Consider the following 14,252-nt stretch of genomic DNA (forward strand, 5'->3'; position numbering starts at 1 on the left):
GATATCCTGGATTTGATTCTTGGTAGCTCTAACTGGAACAGTTTCCATACTCATTTTCTCATTCCTTTTGAACCAGTTTTGCTTTGACCCAAAGGGTTTATGTCTCATATTATTCCATCTTTCCCTCTGTTTTATATCCTTCTCCAGCCATCAGGCCTTCCCAGAACCCACAGTTCCACTCAGTAAAGAATATGTATGGCAAAGTCTCACCCAGTCTATGGCAGTCTCACCCATTACCAGGTTGGGTGGATGAATGGTAGTTCATAGCCAGAGAGATGGAGATTGGGGCAGTTGACTCTGGCTCACATCTTCAAGATTATAACTTCTTTTATAGCTTGGGAAGGAATTGTGTATTTCTTGGATATACTAGACGAGTGTGTATGAGGGACATGGGATGTTGGGAAATGCACATTCCATGTGGAGAGTTTTAGTGCAGTCCAAGTTCATTAACAAACGCAAGTAGTGAGAATAAGTACAGAACCTGCCTGGTGAAGAGTCTAGGCAGAGTTTCTGAGCCTCCCTGTTAGGCCTCTGGTCCCACATGCCACTGGTAAACCAATGTTATTACTGACTAGTCCCCATAGCTTTTCTTGCTCGTTGGCTGATGGGAGCGGCTGGGGATCTGCCTCCTTTTTCCTTGCTTCGTCCAGGCTCCTTGGGTGCATTCCATACATTGTTTCTGCCATAACCTGGCATCTTCCATCACTAACAGCATCATTTCACTGAAAATACCTATATTCCTCAATGTTCCCAAGTCCTCCGTGATATAACTACAGAGAAAATAGTTGAGTTTTGGGGAAGGAAATAATAAATGTGGTCCTGAGCACGGCCTGATGGCTCTACACCACAAAGCTCATTAGTTGTAGCAAACATCAGAAACAGTCCGCACGATCAAGGCAAAAGGAGGAGCTTCCGGGGAAGATGCACAGAAGTGGGCTGTTGCATGCTCAGTTGTATGCTCACACTTTCTGCCATTGGGGTTGTCAGAGTTGGAACAGTATATTTATTTCCATGCATTTTTGTGTTGTGTAAAACTTTTTTCTACCACTGCATATATATTATTAATAAAATATTCCTTTAAAAATTTTAGCTCATTCCTTGTGGGTATTAATGGCTAGAGGTTATATTGTGTGCCTTCATGCATGTCTGTAGGCAGAATCACATTCAATGAATATTGGACAAGATGAGAGCTTAAATGAGAATTTCACTTTTTTAAATATCTAGAGCAAACAGTTCTACAAAATGTTCCTTATAAATGGCAGACCTGTGTTTAAAACTCCCACCCTAAGAAAAATCATTACTTAACCTTGCCCTTGAGTTTTTGTGGGGTTGTTTCATGAACTCTGTTCCAGTGGTAACAGAGAGTACAGTCACTTTGGAGGAACTATTAGTTGAGGTTTGTATGAAACCCTGAAATCAAGACTGTGATTCTGCAAATAAAACCATCAAACAACCTACCCCAAGGCCTTCAATGTCCAAAACAGCAAAATACATCTGGTTCCAATTATTTCAGTAATTAAGACAACTTTCAATATATACTTGGAACAGAGTAATAATGAAAGAAAAATAAGCATGTGTGTAGTCGTGGCAATGGATAGGAATAATGCAGTATTTTTTCTTTAAATGCTAAGTGTTTGAGATTTTGTTCCAAGAAAAATGATCCTGCCCTAGCTGGTTTGGCCCAGGGGATAGAAAGTGGGCCTGCAGACTGAAAGGTCCCAGGTTCGATTCCAGTCAAGAGCACATGCCTGGGTTGCGGGCTCAATCCCCAGTTGAGGGCATGCAGGAGACAGCCAATCAATTATTCTCTCTCATCATTGATATTTCTATCTCTCCTCCCTTCCTCTCTGAAATTAATAAAAATATTTTAAAAAGAAAAATGATCCTGAGCGCTTTTTCAGAATGTAAAGACATTAGAATTCTTCCCTTGAAGCATGTGGTTTATTTACTAAAACTGGACACATATTTCCTCGTACCTGCAAATGTAATGACTATATCCATCTTTAATCCATCAATACTTGACTGTCCACCAGACCAAATGGGTTATATTTTACTGACCAGTTCTAAAGACTTTATACAAAAGCCAAAAGCTGTGAGTGAACAATTTTCTTCTCAATAAACAGAAGCTGGGTTGAAGGGAGAGAACTGTGCTCCATGCTCAAGGACTATGCACTGCACCATGCAGATGTGACATTAGCCACTGGATTTATCCTGGGTGTTTTAATAGGCACCGATTTCTAATTATCATATGACATTTGTATATATGTTGGTTTATTGTGTTCGTTGGCTCCATATGGAGAAAAGCAGAATGCCCTTCCCTGGGGCAGATTAAGTCCTGACATTCCTCTTCCACTCTCTACATTTACTTTTGTCTTCTCGTTGCTGATTTTAATGAGAAGGAAAGGAGCTTTTCAATGGGCCTTGTCCTGGAAACTCGATGTGACTCTGGTTAGCTACATCTCTCATGTATATGGAGGATGCTCCTCTACATCCATCTGATGCATGCACCTTTGTCCCCGGGCTCCTTTAGGGAGCCGTGCAGTGTAGAGCTGCTCTCCAGGCGGTGTTTTACTGGTGCTGAAAGTAATGTGATGCAGATAACTTGCAGTTAGTTTCCTTTCTGTGTTCTGTTCTTCATTACGCTTGTCCATGTCTCTGCTGTTCAGTGAAGGCACCTTTTGTTTGCACTTGAGTTAGTTCTGCTGCATTGTCATATGTACTAATTATGTGCTCCTAGAAAATGAAAATACAACTATTTTCTTTCACCAAACTGAAAAATAATTCTCTAAAATATAAAGCCAATTCATTGTTCATTTTATTTCCAAATAATTTTTAAGGTAACAATCTGGCTTTCAAACTTTAGAGACTAGAACAAAAAAAAATTTGAAAGAATTAATAGTTTTTATCCCAAGGTCTAAAATGTAATATATATGTGGTGGTAGATGGGCTTGGGTATAATGGGCCTGACCTAAGGGAGAGAAAATTCCATGAATCATTTTTATGAAATCCATGAACTCTTTCAACCCTCTAACCTACTGAGTAGTAGTCTTATATTACACAAAAATGAATCTCTTAATTCTGAGCCATTTGTTTCCCTTTTACCAGTAGGATCAGGCTTATGATGACTCCAAAAGTTACAGCTAAGAACATCATAGTCTTCGTTGTCTAAAATGTACCTGTGTGCTTGTTCTGTATTATGCTTGATTATTAACTTGAAATTACATGTGCGGTTTTTATTATTTTAAGGCACTCAACCAGAATGCTGAACTAAGGAGTCGGTTGAGCAGAATACACTCAGAATCTATTATTTGTGATCAGGTTGTCAGTGTAAATATTATTCCTAGCCCTGATGAGGTAAGGCTCAATTTTAATAGATGTGGAGTACTTATTTTATAGCATCTAAATCTACTGCATATTTTGTTTATTTTTATACAGTTCTTGCACTATTAATATCATTCCCTGCATAAATATTTGTGTTGCTAACAGTTCAGTATTCTTTGGAGGGGAGGATGTACATGAGCTTGACATTCTTGGTGATCAGGGTCTATTTTTATCTATTCCTACGTTCACCGGATGCCACTGAATATTTAGTTTATGTCTACTCCCGCTGATGAATTTTCTGTGTCTGTCTCAGTCTTCATTTGAAATGTTCATATGATGAAATGGCTCATGAATTTTTTTTTTTACGTTTAGCTGAGAAAGTGCTAAGTGAACATGTTCTTAAGGTTTATTTTTAAAGTCCTATCTAAGTAGTCATCTGACCTTTCTAAGATAATACGAATGGTGCTGCTATTGCTGCAGCTTATGATAATTGATAGCTGATGTGTGTCAAGTGAATGCTTATTATGTGCTGGGCATTGTGCTAACCCCTTTACATGTGTTATCTCATTTGGCACTCCCAATAACCCTCTGAGGTAGGTTCTATTATTCCATTTTTTCAGAAGAATTTTTGAAGAAATGGTAAGAAGATAGGAGAACATTCAGTATTTGGGCTAAACTTAAGTGTGTAATTATTTTTTAACATTTTATGAAATTATTGTTTTATCACCATGAGAATTAACACTTTTCAACAGTGATATTAGACCTTTAGATACAGTCCTACATACAACAAGGTGAGAGTTTTAACTAATATGAAGGTCATATTTGTGCCAAAAACATGTTTTATTAGAAATCTACAAGTGCAACAGTTCTTCCATCTAACTCCTTGAGAAATATCATCTCAAGGCAGCTTCTCTTAAGGTGCCCACCTGCCTGGGACCCATGATCTCTGATGACACTAATGCTTGCTCAGCTGCCCAGGATCTAGAAGTATTTCTAAAACCCTATCATTTAAATATTAGTTAACAGTCTCAGTTTGAATCTTTTTTAAACCTGAAATGTTTACTAGAATGTACATATGTAGAATATATATATTATAGTTTCTTACACATATTTTAATGGAAACTTAAATATCTTCCTTGAGAATTATATTTATCACTTACTGAATGAAAAATATAGTTTGAAATAAGTTTTAATACTCTAGTCATGTTTCCTTGCAAAATGACTTTTATATATTCTGTTTTAAAAATTAGTCTTGTAGATTGTTTTCTTAGAATATTTATAGTGGTTTCTTCAAATACTTTTTGAGGTTTAATATACTAGTTGGAATATAACTAGTAATGACAGATGTAAGTATATGATAATGAACTCATTACTATAGTCAGTTTGGGGTATTGATAGGGACCCAATTTGTTAAATTCCACTTAATATCAATTAAGCATAAATTCAAAATCAAGTCATAGCACCTTTCAACTATGCCTTTCACATTCTTTAGACATATTGGAAGGTCATTTATGCAGTCATTTCTGAGTTGCAAGTGAAAATTACTTGTGGTCACCATTCTTTTAACATATGGTGTGAAATTCTCTAGAAATCTGGGTAGCACATCATGGTCTAATTTGAACAAATAGCTATTCTTTGTACCAATAATGATTGCACCATATGCTTCTCTCTTCTGTAGGCTGGTGAGCAAATCCATGTCAGTCTCCCTCTGTCACAGCAAGTAGCAAATGAGAGCCGCCTCTCCATGTCAGAATCTGTCTCTGAGTTCTTTGATGCCCAAGAGGTGCTCCTCTCTGCAAGCTCGTCAGAGAATGAGGTAAGGTTCCTTGGTGTGTCAGCCCCATCTGAGTGTTTGTGTTAAAGCAAGTGAGACTCTAGGACTTTTTTAAACATCATTGTAAGATATCCAAGTTGTAACAAAGGCAAAAGCATGAAAACTGTTAGTTCCCATTTACTGAACACTTAGTGCTTCTGAACATCAACTTATGATTCTTAAATTTGATACATAAAAGGAAAAAATTAAGCACTTACTCTAATTTTCTTGTATGATTCATATTTTAGGATAACCAAATAGTTGATTATATAGAGTATTATGTAGAAGGAGACTAGCTAATCAATGTAGAAAGAATGAAAGAATTTGAGTCATCATTCATGCTTGCACATGTATTATATAATACTAGAGGCCCAGTGCACGGATTTGTGCACCGGTGGGGTCCCTCAGCTTGACCTGCAGGATTGGGCCGAAACCAGCTCTCCAACATCCCCCTAGGGGTCCCGGATTGCAAGAGGGTGCAGGCCAGGCTGAGGGATCCCACCAGTGCATAATCGAGGCTGGGGAGGGACCGCGGGAGGGCTCTAGGGTGTGTCCAGCCCATCTCGCCCAGTCCCAATCGGCAGGACCCCTGCAGCAAGCTAACCTACCGGTTGGCACGTCTGCCCCGCCCCCTGGTGGTCAGTGCGCATCATAGCGACTGGTCAAACAGTCGAATGAACGGTCAGATACTTAGCATATTAGGCTTTTATTATAGAGGATATTATGTATAAAGATATCTTTGCCAGAGACATGAATGTGAACTTAGAAGGATGAACTTAGAAGGATAATGTCTAGCATATTTAGTTGGGTAATTATGGTGTGGGGAGGTTACCACTGACTATCATAAAAGCTTTATTGGATTGTTTTCATGCCCGTGAGTCTTGGCAAGGTTGCGGCAACAAGGAATCTCTTATTTGGTCAGGTTGCAGAAATGTATTCTTTTACTGAATTTAGTCAAGTAGGCTTTTTTTTTTCTTTTTCTTTTTTTTCTTTTTGGCATGGGAGAAGCAGCCAAAAGTTTTACCACACAGTTGATTAGCAATATTATCATTTGAGATTGAAAATCTGTACTGCATTTTGACAAAAAAAAGAAACAAAATAGTTGCTAAATGATCTACACTAATAAAAGAGTAAGATGCAAATTTATTGTACTTTCGCTACGCCCACCAGCCAATCAGGAGTGAGTATGCAAATTAACACAACAAAGCTGGCAGGTTAATTTGCATATGCAGGCCCTGAGCAGCCGGGGGCAAGGTGGGATGCTGTGTCATCACTGTGGCGATGACGCCGGCATTCTGCACCGCCCCAGCCACTTCGGGCCTCTGGGCAACGTGGGAAGGTGGGTGGGAAGGCGGAAAGGCAGCTCCAGCCCAAGCGAAGGTGGTGCCAGCAGCCAGGGTAAGGAAGGCCCATTCTTGCACGAATCTTCGTGCATCGGGCCTCTACTGTTTTTATATGCATAGAAAATAGATTGGAAGAAAACATTCTGACAGTAGTAGTTGTTTTTGGATGTTTATAATTACCAGTGATTTTAGAAACATAAATAAGTGGTAAAGAGAAAGAAATAATGAGCACATATATCACTTTTATAATGAAGGAAAGGTAAAATAGAAATCTTTTATCAGGCACTAAATTTGATAGCACACGAAGCCATGCACCTGCCTCCCAGGTCCCTAGTCATGATTACCAGATTCATAGACTCCCGTTCACAACGGAGTACTTGTTTAATTATTCAAAGTGATAATTGATGCTATCAGATAGACAAAATAATCAGGCTTGCTGATTAGTGTCTCTTTCCCTGTAGGCAAATCTGCATGGGAAGCCTAATTGTAGTCAGGAGGTTGTTTGGTGAGCAAGGAAAGACTGGAAGCAGGAGAAGTGGATTGAGTGAACTTGAGGCCAGGAGGGCCAGGATATAATAGCTTCAACCTTCCATCTCCTTAATAAGGAGGGATACGCTGCCACATGGATGGGTTATTTGTGTCTATGATCCAGTCTCTATGCCCCAGGGACCACCATTCTGGAGACATTTTCTTTTCTGACTCTTCCTTTTCTGAGCTCCCGTTGCTTACCAGTCCTTAATCCTTTTCAATCATATTACAGTCAAACTGGACACTACGTTATCTGGGCTCTGACCTATCATCTGATGATTACAGCTTATCTCTTAAAAAGAGACCTTATTTCCATTTCAAAGTTCTGGGCATACTCAACTGGGAGGCCGATTGCCCCTTGCATAGACACTGGCAATGCAGAAATGAAGAGGAAATGAAGCAGGTTATTGCACATGAAGTACAGTCAAGGTGGTGGTGTCACCTAGGCCCGGTTACTCAGTGGGTTGGAGCATTGTCCCATACACCAAAAGGTTGGGGTTCGATTCCCAGTCAGGGCACAAGCCTAAGTTGTGGGTTCGATTCCCTGGTCAAGGCATGTATGGGAGACAACCAATTGATGTTTCTCACATCAGTGTTTCTCTCTCTCTCTCTCTCTCTCTCTCTCTCTCTCTCTCTCCCTCTTCCTTTCTCTCTAAAATTCAGTGGCTCATAGAGTCGAGGGGGAGTCATAGGGCCTCCTTTTTTGTATATTCTTGTTGCATTGTACTGAAATATTTTTGGCTATGTACTAGCCTCCCACCCCTGCTAAGACAGGGAGCTACTTATTTTGAGCCATTCTATATTCATGGAAGACCCTCAAGTATTCACTGCACATATGTCTAATGCATTTCCCACTATGACCTTTGCTTTTCATTTGAGCAACATCTTGTGTTTAATTGTTTGATTTTTCTGAATTTTCAATACTAAACAAGAATCCTGATCCTTTCTATATTTATTCCTTCCCTAGGCTTCAGATGATGAGTCTTACATCAGTGATGTGAGTGATAATATATCGGAAGACAACACCAGTGTTGCGGACAACATTTCTCGGCAAAGTATGCATCCTTTGAGCTTGCAGATTCTTCTCTCTTCATGCCAAATTACAAGGCTGGTGTTTCAGTGAACAATCACTCTCTCCCAAATTAATTGTTCTTTTTGTGATAGTTTGATAGATTTTGTATTTGTATAACCTGTTGAGGTAAATGGTTCTAAAATCTGTTAGGTAAATGATTGTGAAGAGGTTTTATTTTTTTGCTTAAACCAAACATTGGAGTCCTTCTTATTAAATATATTTAACTTGTAAAAATTTGACTTTTTTTCTTGAATATTTTATATAGTTAACACCCTGTTTGAAAAACTGTACACTAATATTTTGTGCATTTATTAGCAACCTTGTATTGAAATAATTCCATTCATTCTTGAGGGAGTATAATAAAGGCTTAAGAAATATATCCCAATCAGAATTATTTGAAAGCATTATTTCCCTCCCGGGTTTTATGAAAAGCAAAGTAACTTTCATCATGATTCTCATCTCCCGATTTCAGTCTTGAATGGGGAGCTTACAGGAGGAGCCTTCCGGAACGGACGCCGCACATGCCTGCCAGCTCCCTGTCCTGACACCAGTAACATTAACCTGTGGAATATCTTGAGGAACAACATTGGTAAAGACCTATCTAAAGTGTCTATGCCTGTGGAGCTAAACGAGCCGCTCAACACTCTGCAGCACCTCTGCGAGGAAATGGAGTACAGTGAGCTCCTGGACAAGGCTTCGGAAACCGACGACCCCTATGAACGCATGGTAACAAATAACAGAGCAGTGCTCTGTGGGCATTTGTCAACCCCGGGCCTGGGCTAAGGCAGAGTTCATTGTGATGGCACAGTTGGTTTCTGCATAACATTCTCACTGCATAGGTAAGAGAGGAATTGGCCCATTTGCCCAAATCCACTAGAAGATACACACTTTGTGACTTACGCTTGGTTCAGAGTGTTTCTAAAGTTAGGATGTAAAATCACTCTTCTTACGGGGTGAAGGCATGCCTAGCCTTGCTTTGTTAACTTTTCCTGAATGCCAAGAGAGCCCATTGGTTCGGTAACTGAGGTCTGAGAAGGGAACCTCCTGTTAGTGCTTTGCCCTGGCCTGTGTTCCGCATGACTGTCGAACATTTGACCTGCCCTCTGAAAAGCACCGCTTGACTTGCCCTCAGAAAAGCACCAACAGCCACAACCCTTGTGCACTTGGCACTAAGATTGTGCAGACCTGTAAACTGGGTTTCAGAAACGTTGAACTTGTGATACTCAGGAAATTGGGTGGACAGATGAATGAAAAATACTTGGCCTTAATTGCCTGCTGGTCCCCTTGAGAGGCGTTTAACTTCGTTTTCCCCCGTAAGTGTATGAAGAGTCTGCGCAAATAATAGAAAATGCAGATGCCATGCAGTCAGCACCCATTGATGGGGAATGTAAAATCTAGAGGAATAAGGGACAAACAGACCTGGAAGTAGTCTCTCCTATATTATTTTCCTTTCTTAAATGTTTTAACAGGTTCTTATTGCTGCATTTGCAGTTTCAGGATATTGCTCTACCTATTTCAGAGCAGGAAGTAAGCCATTCAACCCTGTCCTTGGGGAGACTTATGAATGCATTAGAGAGGACAAGGGATTCCGCTTTTTCTCAGAACAGGTAAGTCCCACTGCATCAGGGAGGCTTCTGTGTGGGGCAGTTTGATGATGAAAATATTTTGTAAACCTCTGTTTGGGGTGGGTTATGATACTAGTTAATGGACAACTCTATTTATATAATTGCCCCCTATAAATATATATGTTCTCTGTGTTTAAACATGAAGTCTTAAAAGTTCAAGATTCAATAATTTACTTGTATATTTTGAGAAAAATTCATTAATAGAGATGGAATAGTTGAGTAGTTTTTATTTGGCAAAAGCCGATATACGTTGTAAAAAAAAAAGTTGCTATTTATTGAAGTTTTAACACTGATGTCAAAACTTTTTGTTTTGTTTTTAATTACCAGGTTAGCCATCATCCACCCATTTCTGCCTGTCACTGTGAATCCAAGAATTTTGTGTTTTGGCAAGGTTTGTTTTTCAATTACAACTTAAAAATCCAACTGATTGTCCTCTGAGACAGTTTCTAGTCTCCAAAACTTTAACTCAGTTTACATTGCTGCCTTTGGAACTTGGAGAATGTTCGTAATTGATGCAGGGCTCAGTTTAAGAAATTAGATTTCCTGTTTTAAATATTAAACCGTGTTATCTAGGCGAGGAGATTGTTTAGGAATCAATCCCTATGGGACAGCAGAGCTCCAAGCTGACTGTGCCAGCTCGGGGCTATCACTTTACCTCATTGTGCCTCATTGTCTATATTTGAAGCATGGAGATTTTACCTGCTATCTTCTTGCTTCCTGAAGGTGTACAAATACATCTTAGTCCTGAAGGAAGGCTCTGTGGCACATTGTCTGTGGTGACAGTCTACTAAGTATGTAAATATTGCACTGATTTCTGGTCTTTAAGTCATTGAGGTGTTTGGATTGGAGTCTATTGAATCAATGCCCGTTGTCCAATCAGAATGTCACAAACTTGCCTAAAATAAAATGTTTCAAAATCCCTTTAGCAAGAATACATAATATTAAGTATAAATAGTTTATGTTTGGAAGGATGCTTCATTTGCTTCTCATACATACACACTTCCTCAACCTGAAAACATGCAGAATGATAGAGCGCTGTAACTGCACTTTACTGCAAAATAAGAAAAGAAATCATTTCTTGGTCATAACATAGAGTCAGAAATTTGGTGGAGGCAGCACTAAGCTCCCTTAGTTCATCAAAATAGGACCAGGTGGTTATTATGAATGCACAGGTAAACCTGAGTTCCCGCAAGGCAAACATAAAGCTGTCAATGTGAGATGAAGTGCTGGGCCCTGGAGTCATAGCTCACCCAGTGTAGGAATATATTCATTAAGTTAATCTCACTTTCTCATAACCTTATCTATCTGTATTTAGAGATTTTATTTGTGTACTGGTCTCCCAAATCATATAACTCTTCAAATAAAGGTGTATGTAAATCCATACTGCCATTAATTTTGCTATAAACTCACTTGTCTCTATATAAACTATTTCCACTATCTAGTTAAAACTTATAACAACATTTATCTAGATAATAAGCCATAGTGAAGTATACATACACATATGAATGTGCACATATACACACATGTATTATTCCAGGCTTTCCCCAGTTTTGTTAGTTGAAAACAAATATGAAACATGTATTATGAAGAAATATAGATAGTGGATTTTTTTGTTGTTGTTCACAGTTAATTTTTTCACTTTGGGCCATCTTTGGGCATTTGTCATGTTAAATCAACAATATAGAATCGGCCCTAGCTGGTTTGGTCAGAGGATAGAGGGTTGACCTGCGGACTGAAGGGTCCCGGGTTCAATTCCAATCAAAGGCACATGCCCAGATTGCGGGTTCGATCCCCAGTTGGGGGCACACAGGAGGCAGCCAATCAATGATTCTCTCTCATCATTGATGTTTCTATCTCTCTCTCCCTCGCTCTTCCTCTCTGAAATCAATAAAAACATATTTAAAATATATATATATATAAATATATATATATATAGAATCAATTGTAATTACAAAAGCTCTTTGTGAAATGTTAAGTGTAATACAAAATTTAGTTTTCATAGAATAAATCATTAGATGTAGAGTATATATTTCTTGTCCTCTGCCTGTGTCATTTAGATATCAGATGGAAGAACAAGTTCTGGGGGAAGTCGATGGAAATCCTGCCTGTGGGAACGCTGAATGTCATGCTTCCAAAGTAGGTTTATCTCTTCATCCTTTTGATCTCTTACCGGCTTTTCAAAATCAGAAATGGGTGTTTGAACCCTAGAAGGCACCAGGGTCTGTTTCCCTGTATGGCCAAAGCATCTGTTAGTTTTACCGAAGTGCTGAGAATGTTCTCCCACAAAAGCAAGCAAGAACTTTAGCATATGCATTAAGCTTCCTATTTATCTCTTCATGTCCTCCAGTCATCAGTCAACACCAAGTACCTACCTGTCCCAGTCACCGTTTTAGTTTGCATTTTATATGAAAGAGTCTCATTCTGAATCATTTCTTCCTATACAATTTATGATTTCATTTTGAGTTAATCTTAGATTCAGGGACTATTTTTAATTTCTAAGTTATTTTATTAAGGAAGAGTAATAGAATCCTTAGAATATAGCCTTTAAATATTTTCAAATTAATTGAAGTTTTCATTAAAGCCAAAGTCTTGATGAGTTTCGTTTATGTCTTCATTTGCTTGGTTTGGTTTGGTTTTTGTCTATTTGAATGACAGAATTTGCTGATTGATTGGATATGGAGGAAGGTGGGGAAAGAGGAATTCCCAGGACCACAAAATAAACTTTCAATATTTGCAAACTCATGAGGAAGGAAGAATTTTCCCAGTGGTATATAGTTCCTACATCATACCAATTCATTTTTTTTATATAAACTTAAAAGCATTTTTAAATTTTGAAGTGACATTTTATTTGTAAATATACATAACATGCAAATGTGACTTGAAGCTATGCCACCTTGTTCCTTGGCAGAAAATCTGTAACCTTACTCCCTGGAGTTTGCATTACATTCATGCTGCCTTAGTTATTATGCACATCAGTCTTTTCCCAAAGAATCATTCGCAACTTTGGTGTTAACTTAGAAACAGAAACAATGTCCTTAGAGTAATCTTTCTTAAATGCATATCCTGTCTGCCTCTCTGTTCCCTGGAATCCTTCCACAGTGGCCCATTGCCTGCAGGGTAAATCAGATGCATGGAAGGGTCTTGAGGGTTTCCCTGCTCTGCCCACTACACCTTTCTACCTGGCCTCCCACCACACACACTCACTGTAGCACACCACTCCCAGGCCCCAGGTGTGTCCTGCTCTTTTGACTTCTGATGCTTTTCCCCAGCCTCCTCCAGCAAGTCTTTCTTGACACTCAGCCCACATTACAGGCAGATCTAAGGACTACGGTCTCCCCCTTCTGTGCGCTCATGTTACTTCCTCATCATATCTTGTTATAAGTATTTGTTGGCACCTCCATCTACCCCATCAGACTGTTGGCTCCAGGAGAGCAAGAAACTGGCCCTATTCACCTTCGAAGTTTAGCACCTGGCCCATAAAAAGCACTGTCTTGTTCCTTAAATGAATGAATCATGTCGTAAATGTCCTTAAACACATAGAAACTTTCAACAAAGAAATGAAAAGAAAATGAGGGAAAAGGGAGCTTTGACCAAAGAATATTCTCATTAGTAAAAATAGTAATATATATGTATGACTTTTATTGTTTTTTAATCATTGTTGTATTCTTTGCTAGGTATGGAGATTGCTATGTGTGGAATAAAGTCACCACGTGCATACACAACATTCTCAGTGGGCGGAGGTGGATAGAGCACTATGGAGAAGTAACCATTAGAAATACCAAAAGCAGTGTTTGCATTTGCAAACTCACATTTGTCAAGGTAAATAATGACTTTAACAGTAAAGAAAAGATAACATGATATTCTTCCTCTAAGGAGGAAATAAACCAATTACCTTCAACAGCCTCAAGTAAGTCTGTCCTGTATCATTGATACTTAAGAACATTCCAGGTAGGAAAGCAGAACCAAAACCAACTGATGGCTTTCCTCAAGGTGTACAGACTTCTGAGTGTGTGGAGGCCAAAAAAGGCACCATCTCAAAATGGGGGGGGAAAAATTCTTCTTAAAGAATTTCTTTCTTAGCAACCCATCAGTAGTTCATTCAGTAAAATTCCAGAAAACACTTCTTGCCTATAATAAGTCTTCTGGTTTCTATTTCTATTTCTATTTTTGCCTATAACAAGTTCTCTAGTTTATATTCCTATTTTTATTCCTGCTTGATTACAACATATTCAAGTGATCTATTTTAGGGACCTAATTATACTGCAGTTGTCTTTTTCTGAGAATGCATATAGATGATAGCTTCCAGTCACTATAAGCTTACCCAACTCTGCCACTATGATAATACAGATAAGTTCAAGAAAAAACATTACCTTTATTAACAAGAGAAGATGTCTGGGCCCTAGCCAGTTTGGCTCAGTAGATAGACAGAAGGGTCCTGGGTTCAATCCTGGTCAAGAGCACGTACCTCAGTTGCAGGCTTGATCCCAGACCTTGGTCATGGTATGCACAGGCGGCAACCAATTGGTATGTTTCTCTCACATTGATGTTTC

General features: G+C 38.9%; 1 protein-coding gene across 1 annotated transcript in view; it reads left to right on the plus strand.

Moving 5' to 3' along the window:
- OSBPL6 (oxysterol binding protein like 6) overlaps positions 1 to 14,252 on the plus strand; it is a 74,750-nt gene that overhangs the window by 53,783 nt on the left and 6,715 nt on the right. Inside the window, exons 13-20 of the mRNA XM_008138518.3 lie at positions 3,247 to 3,354; positions 5,000 to 5,137; positions 7,973 to 8,060; positions 8,550 to 8,803; positions 9,547 to 9,684; positions 10,030 to 10,093; positions 11,760 to 11,838; positions 13,377 to 13,521. Coding sequence (XP_008136740.2) covers positions 3,247 to 3,354; positions 5,000 to 5,137; positions 7,973 to 8,060; positions 8,550 to 8,803; positions 9,547 to 9,684; positions 10,030 to 10,093; positions 11,760 to 11,838; positions 13,377 to 13,521 — 1,014 coding nt within the window. The remainder of the gene's footprint in view (positions 1 to 3,246; positions 3,355 to 4,999; positions 5,138 to 7,972; positions 8,061 to 8,549; positions 8,804 to 9,546; positions 9,685 to 10,029; positions 10,094 to 11,759; positions 11,839 to 13,376; positions 13,522 to 14,252) is intronic.

The sequence above is a fragment of the Eptesicus fuscus genome, chromosome 11, assembly GCF_027574615.1.
Source record: "Eptesicus fuscus isolate TK198812 chromosome 11, DD_ASM_mEF_20220401, whole genome shotgun sequence".
Lineage (NCBI taxonomy): Eukaryota > Metazoa > Chordata > Mammalia > Chiroptera > Vespertilionidae > Eptesicus > Eptesicus fuscus.